General features: G+C 43.9%; 1 protein-coding gene across 1 annotated transcript in view; it reads left to right on the forward strand.

Moving 5' to 3' along the window:
* The window catches only part of PTCHD1 (patched domain containing 1), a gene marked incomplete at its 5' end in the record, with an annotated part of 13,831 nt that overhangs the window by 906 nt on the left and 5,086 nt on the right, over nucleotides 1–7,839 (forward strand). The window contains 2 exons of the mRNA XM_009704561.1: nucleotides 3,044–3,106; nucleotides 4,251–4,287. Of these exons, the coding sequence (XP_009702863.1) occupies nucleotides 3,044–3,106; nucleotides 4,251–4,287 (100 nt within the window). The remainder of the gene's footprint in view (nucleotides 1–3,043; nucleotides 3,107–4,250; nucleotides 4,288–7,839) is intronic.

Below are 7,839 nucleotides of genomic sequence, written 5' to 3' on the forward strand. Positions count from 1 at the left end.
TGACGTGACTTTTCATTTTAGGTCGTTCTGTGAGAGAGAGGGTGCACGTTTTGGGCGTCGGATAAATGGCATCCCCCAAACCAGCCATAGCTGAGCGGCACACGTGGCCGGGAGGGGACCTGCCGTTTTCGGGTCATGAGAGCTCTGCGTTCTGGCAGGGGACACCGGCAGAGGTGGACCAAGTTAAATCGGAAAAAGTTAAGTCTGGGTGATTGGTGGAAAGCCCAAGCTGAGTTCCAAACTTGTAATTCTTTTTCTCTCTTTTTTTTTTTTTTTTAATCAGTAAAAATAATAGATCGCATGTGCTTTAACTGAAGTTTTGCGACTTTTTGAATGTTGTGTTTCACATGTGGCTGATCTATATATTATGAGTGAGAGTAATGATAAACATCGCTTAAACAGAATTTGAGGGTATGCCTGAGATGTTTTGGTTGCAGCTTTCTCACCAGAAGAGGGGAACTTGAAGCATGGTAAACGAATCCATATTCCACTGGCCCATATTCCACTAGGGCAGCACTCCTAGAAGCGAATTATATTTTGGCTTGTGGACTTAGAAATTTAAAACAGATTTAAAACATGATTTTGCCCCAGATATACTCCCTGTGTCTTACTCTGTCTTCAGGAGCTGTCACGTACCGTGTGTCACTGGGCTGTTCTGTAGCATGGTGAACATTAACCTTTCACAGGTGATTGCAGGTAGCTTTCATTTACCTTTAAGTAACTTTTTGGCACAGCGTGCATGTAGTCTGTCAAAAACTCACTTTGTGAAGAAAATCAGTTTGCAATTTTGTCTGCTGATACAAATCTAAGCACGTCGTATGCGAGACGAGCCCAGTGGTACCTGACCTACTAACCCCCCATCTAACCACCTCCTTGGCTAGTGAGCCTTGAGATACGTGCATCAGGGGAAACCCACCTCGCCGGCCACATCTCTCCTTCCTTTACTGTCTCGGGCAGGGCGGCCCTTTGAAGGGCAGCCGGAGTTGGATGCTCCCCGGCTGCTTGCCCCAGCACCGCAGGCGTGCATGTACAGCACCGGTTTGGCCCAAATCCTTTTTCGGTTCGGATCTGCACACGGGCTGGGTAGCGGCTAGATGAGCGTGCCGTGCAGGCATAAAGGTTCCAGCAGCCAAGATCAGATTTCGCAAACGCTCGACTCCTTCTGTTGCGCTGAATGAAGTATGACTTTTAACTTTTGCCAGGTCTTTCGTGAAAACAGAGGAAAGCAAGTCACACATTTAAAGAGAGTTGACAGCCTGCTATTTAAACGCCAAAACAAGCCTTTACCGATTCTTAAGTGGAATTAAATACTCACTTTGTATGTAAAAGTAGATTTTGAACTATAACTTGCTTTGCTTATCTGTCTTTCTCAAAAGAGCCACTGAGGTTTTCTGTCAAAGGCATTTCTGTTTTTGAAATGTGCGCATCTGACGTTCTTGCTGTCACTATAACAACAAAATTTCAGATATTACATTGGTTCAATACTAAAAAAGGTGATCCAAGCAAAAAAAACAGCATTTTCCCTAAGCCTAAATCAGTAATTTTAACTCTGTTGAAATCAATGGGACTATTCAAGATTAACCACATACATGCTGAATTACCCACATAATCATTGCAATAAGAGACTGTTAATTTGAATTGAATGTGGTATCATTTTAAAAAAATAATTTGAAAACACAATATTAAATGAGAAGATTTTTTTTTTAATAATTAATAGCTTTAAGATACACATACTCCAAAAATAAAAGGTGGTGAACCACGTTACTGCCATTGCTGATTAGGGATCGTGGTGAAGACTAGGACTATGAATACCGAGGCAGTGTTTAATTCTACGTATTTAAAATACTTCTTCTTCTCTTTGTTTCTTTTCCCCTTATATAGGTAGAAAAATGAGAGGAATGTCTACATGTGTCTTGTGTATGTATTTCTTCAGAGCTAGGCATTTATATGTAGAATGATTTTTCATTTCAATAGCAATATGTAGATCACACTCTTAAAATCGGCTTGTGATTTGTACCCTTTTCTGAAACATCAGCTCGTCGTTGCTTGTTTGCCACGATAAAAGATAGTGCTGGGGAGTTTATAATTGGGATGCATCGGGTACCCCGAGCATCACCGGCTGTGTCCTGACCATTCAGGGTGAGACCGAGAGCGTGAGGCTGATTTCTTTTTGTCAGTGCGTTCTTTGTGCAAATGTGTGCTTTTTGGTAGAACTCAGGAAGGGCTGTGCCTGGCCGAAACAGACTGTTGAGCAGAGAGCTAATCCTATGCTGCATTTCCAAAAGTTAAGTTTAGAAACGTAGAAATTATGGCAGGCGTTCATTGCCAGAAGACTGGCATCCAAATGACTCTGGTGCAGCAGATCCCTATGAGGCTTAGGAGGAACCTGGCCCCCTTTTAAGCTGCGCTTGGCAGCGCCGCAGGAGACCTAAATGAGGCATCAGCCCTGTGCTGGATTTCCAGACGCACCTTGTTCTCCTGCCCGTGCGTTAAGCAATTTGAGCGCAGGCTTAATGGCCCGGAGAGCCTTTCTGCAGGATCCACGGCTAGAAATAACATTGTGGTCTCATAGCATGAAGCACTGAGCACCCGTCGAAGATTTCTTCTCTGCATGCACCCACCAACACAGCCTGTTGTACGGGGACACTTTCTCTTCAGCGATGCGCTTCTGTGGGCACCGCCGCCCACAGCGGTGAAACACAGCAGATACCGGGAGCACATTATTAAACGTTTTGGTTTCTCTTATTTTCTTGCCAAGTAGATACAGCACAAACCACAACTCTCTCTGTGGAGACTGAGGCAGGTTTTTATCTGGTGTGAATGCACCAAGACGCTCGCGGATTTGATCCCGGTGACAAGTTGAGGAATTGCACGGGCACGCCTGGGGCTTTCTGAGTGGGATGGCCGGTGCCCTTGTAAGCATGGTTGGAGAGATCAGCCTGACAACTGAGGGCGAATGGCTGATATTCACATGGAAAGCAATCGAGGTTGATCTGCTGGTATCATGCCTGGATGCCTAACACACTGACGTGTCTGATTTCAGTATGTTTCTCTTTTGAGAAGATCCCAAGCCAGATGTTAACATCTGCAGGCATAGTACACCTTAGTGATATAAGTGTAAAATTTAGTAGTCTTTAAAACAGTAATTGCAAATACTGAGCCTACCGGACAGCATTGTGGTCATATATTTGAGGTATGATGTCATACCTGTAATTCAGTTAAAATACAGACACGTAGGGTCTGTGTGACAGGAGGTAGAGCAAGCGTTGCAATATGTACAGCCTACGCTTATACCAGTACATCCCATCCCCTGTCGCTCTTTGTGTGTTCGTCTTAGTGCAGGTACCACGCCTGCACATAGCATTCAGACTTACTTGGCCTTTGAACCTGTGCTCGGCGTTATGAAATGAAGTCAGGCTGTGCTTGGGTGCCCGGGACTTCTCTCACTTTGCACCCGAGGATGCCTTTAAGACTCCTCAGCTGTCTCCATCCTTCAGTCCCCTCACCACAATTCTCCGGAGACGAACACTGCTGCCTGGAAACACAGCTGATCAGATGAGTACCTTGTAGGATGTTCGTATCCTATAGGATTTTACTCTGCACTGTGAACTGGGCTCCCAGAAACACTCAGGCAAGCGCAGGGTTTGCAGTGTGGTTTCTTTGCTCAGCAGGACTGTTTGGGGCGGGCAGGTCCGCAGGCGGTGGGATGTCCGACGGTACCACCCTCGGTGAGGTCTGGCATTCACCCAGCAAAGGCAGAGCGGTGCAGCGCCGGGTACGGACCGCAAAGGTGGGCACTGGGCAGGGTAACCCACAGTTTGTTGCAGCAGCATGCTAACGATGATTTAACTGTCCGGCTCAACCCATGCCACTAAGTTGCTATAAACTCGGTGGAAACTGTGGTACAAGTTAGGCTTGGTGCTAATTCTGTCTGCATGCTGCAGGATCTCAGTTACCTGTAGTATTTTATTATTTTAGTGAGAACAGGGCATGAAGCCAGATGTTTTCTTCAGCTGGATGCAAATTCTCTTGCTCTGCCTGTGTATTCAGTGGCACTTTGAACCTGCTGTATGTTCCGAGTTAAAGCCGTGCCTGCTGGGAGAGGCCGCGTGGGGCAAGCGGCGTATTTAGTCAACAACTGGTTGATTGCAACTCCTGTGACAAAGGGAGTCCGGATTAGCAGTTTGACTTGGCTGTTCAGAAGATGGGAGCTGATGAGCTCACTGATCTAGCTGGAAAAAATAAGTCAGCAGGGGGAAATTATCTCAGCCTCTTTGTTGACATTACTGTGGAAAGCAATCCCAGAGTTGAGCAGCGTACACTGTTATTTTTAATACTGTCAGCTAGGAAAATTCATTGCACCTTCATTATATCATAGGTTATTACAGGTTTCATTTTGGAAAGGGCAATTCCTGCAGTATGTACTAATTTTGCAGAAGTGCAGTTCTGGAGACCTTGCCTGCATTGGTAGCAACCTGGGATATGAATTTATAGCATCCTAGCTATTTTGTGTTAATTCATCCAGTGTTTGCCTCTGTGGATGATATTTCACTCCACTTTGAATGTGAATCAAGCTGTCCTTCACAGATTTCCCCAAAGAAAGCTGGTGCAGCATAGCTATCCCTCTGTAAGTTCACACACTTTTTGTGAGCACGCTGGACTCCTCTTGCAGACAAGTGCTCCTGTTCAGTGGGATGATATCAGGCTTAAATCAACCTGGGACAGCATTTGTCCGGCTGAACCGATAGTGTTACAGGGATGCAGCCATTACAATACAAGCAAAAACCTGAAATCAACATCCAGGCTTAACCTCGGTAACTCCCTCAGAGCATCCTTCCACTTCAGGATTTTGCCTGCCGCCTTCACAAGGCTCCCAGGCGTTCTGCCAGGACCCGTCCCCAATTTCAGCCAGTCTTTTGTGCCGTTGGTGGCAGGAAAAGATTTCAGATTAAAAAGTAACCCTGCAAAAAAGAAAAGGTCGCTGATGTTTCTAATCCTGACCGTTCCTGTAGTCCGATTTAGCCTAGAAGCAGGTGAATTTGTAGCCATGAGGGAACAGCAAACTTTGGTAGGGGGGGAAACCAGTGCTGAGAAGGGGGACTCACCCCTTACCCCAGCTTTGCTCCTAGAGAAGGCTGCCCCTTAGGAAGACCGTTTGGTGCTTTATTACTCTTAATTCTGGCAGTTAAAGGGCAACATATGCACTGGTGCAGCGTTCAGCTTCACTGAGGTGGAGATCAATCACTATTAGCGTTTTGTGTGCCACTGTCTTAGAATGGGATGAATAAAATTAATTACCCCTAAAATGCGACCTTCCACACAGAAGGCTGGAATGTCACAACTGGAAGTGGTGCTTTTTTCAGAGAGATTTTACTCAAGGATCAAACACACACAGAGACGTACAACCTTCAAAACAGTAAGAACAAAAAAATGAGACCCACGCTGTACTATTATTTTCTACTTTCATAGGTGGGTAAAACTGCAAGAAGAGGAACCAAAACCTTGTTCCCAGTCATTCCCCTTACTTTCTCCCACAGAAGAAGTCTACTTGAATACGCAAACCTCATCTTATCACAGTAACATCAAAACCTCACATGATTTTAGTGTAAAATTGAACATATCCCTTAATCTCTAAACAATAAAAGCAGGCAGCAGCCTTTGTTTTAATTAAGCCAAGCAAACAGAGAGCTGGTCCGTGATTCCAGTGACCGAGGGGTCACTTCGCTGCCTTCCCCCAGGCTGTGGGGATGCTTTAAATCCCTTCACCCCTCTCTGCTTCGGTCTCACCGTTTGCCAGGCGTTTGCAAGCGGAGCCAGCTTTAAGCCTAGGCTGCCGATGCCCACCCGTAAAGGCATCTTGCTTGAACAACCACTTAGCAGGGGAAAGGACGCATTTCTTTTTTGAGATTTTAAAATGGTACTAAAAAGAACAGTTTAAGTGCCTACACGTAAGTAGAGCCTAAAATGAGGTAACTAATTTGATAATTTTTAGCAATAGAAGATCTTGCCTTAGTTTTCGCAACTTTCTACAAGTGCTTTTTTTCTGTCATGCGTGCTCTGCGTTGATTTTGCAGGGCATGTGTGATTGCCAGACTTGATCCTGAAGGAGGCAAATGAAACTTTGTATAGCATTTTCGGGCTACTCGTAAAAGCTAGGCAGAATTTATTGGTTTCATTGCTGGTAGTTATTAGCTTCTAAAATTAAAGATAGCCCACCTCAGCCTGTAAAAAATTTAAGCTGCTCAGAAATAACAGTGACTGTCTTCCTCATTTTCTTTGGCGACAAAAGCCAGAATTTCTGTCCTCAGTCATCCAAGACATGCGGTAGAGCATCTCCTACAATGCAAAGTAGCAGAAAAAGAGAATAGGGAAAAAAAGAGTTTGGCCCCCATTTTGTCCAATACCTTTCTCCTATTCCCCTAACATTTTCCTTGCCCTTTCAGAAGCTCTTTTCCTTTAAAAAAATCCCATCTTTCCTTGTACTTCTTCTTCTCAGCTCATGGTTGCACAGCCTGACTGTAGGGCACGACCCGTGAATCATAATAGCAAATGTCAACAGGAAAAGATCTCCAGTAGTCCATTAGCTGTTTGAGTTCATATTTATTATTTACTGAATGACTGTGAATAATGAACAAATTGCTCTAAATCATTACAGATTTGTGGCTAAATCTTTATTAAAAGGGAGAATAGGTTAAAGCAGTTACAGAATTTGTTTGCAAGGAAAATTTGCTTTCTTCTCGTTAATATTATACAGAGTAGACGTAGCACCAGTGCGAGGAATAGAGGTAATTGGTGCAAATCAGTTAGGGATACAAAAAATGGAAACTCTGAAATGACAGACAAGTGAAATAAATTATCACAAAATGCTTCCGTGGAGCTACCTGCCCTCATCTCTGTGGGTTAGACTTACGTGAGCGTCAGTGAGTTGGACGGCGTTGGAGATTGCCACCCCCCAGTTGTGCGTGGAGTCAGTATTCAGAGGAGTAAATTAGGTTAGGTAAATCCCATGCTCGCCAAATAAGGCTAATCTTTGGACTGCCATGCCTAATTTGTGCAGGAGTTTGGGCTTAATCTTTTTCTCAGAGGATACTGGGTCAGGTTGGTAGTGCCACTGATGCAAAAAGTGTGCAAGTTTGTCATTTAGGCTTGTCTTCCTAAAGGTAAATGGGAATTTTGTGGCTATTATACAAATGTACAGAGGCTATTATACAAATTGTACAGCCTGTACAATTGGAGGAAAATACCAATTCCTAGCACGCAGATTGTGTAGCAGACAGCAAAAGGAACCTATCCCAAAATAGAAGAGTATCAGAATGTTTTTCTGTTGGCTCTGTGGTGCGCTTACTTGAGCAGTTCTCTAAATCAGATTCCGTTTTGGGGTAATCTCGAAGATTACGTGAGAGCAAATTGTTGTTTTGTGTTTCCTACTTAAAGAAAATACGTGGTATCAGGAGTCATGTTATCAGACATGCTCAGCATCATATTTAATTAGCTCTAATTTTTTTTTCTCATTGCAAAGTCAAAGGCTTTCCAAATTAATGTGGCTATTTGAGTATTTTTAGGCAGGACCCTATTAAGGCTGAAATGTTTTTTTACAAAAACATGCTATAGCTAAAGCTCACGATGGAAGTAATTTGTAATATTCAATGACCTCATTTTATTCTGTTTTGCTCACTTGAAGCTAATGCATATGATGCCATGTGAAATTCTCAGACGAGCCTGTCTGCAGGACTTATGGGAGCCATAAATGGATTAAACCTCTCACTCCCTGCTTTGGCAAGTGATCAGTTACATTTAAATAAAGGTCAGTCTGTCTTTACAAAGAACACGCTGAAAGCA

This window comes from Cariama cristata, unplaced genomic scaffold (genome assembly GCF_000690535.1).
Source record: "Cariama cristata isolate BGI_N322 unplaced genomic scaffold, ASM69053v1 scaffold32967, whole genome shotgun sequence".
NCBI classification, from domain to species: Eukaryota; Metazoa; Chordata; class Aves; order Cariamiformes; family Cariamidae; genus Cariama; species Cariama cristata.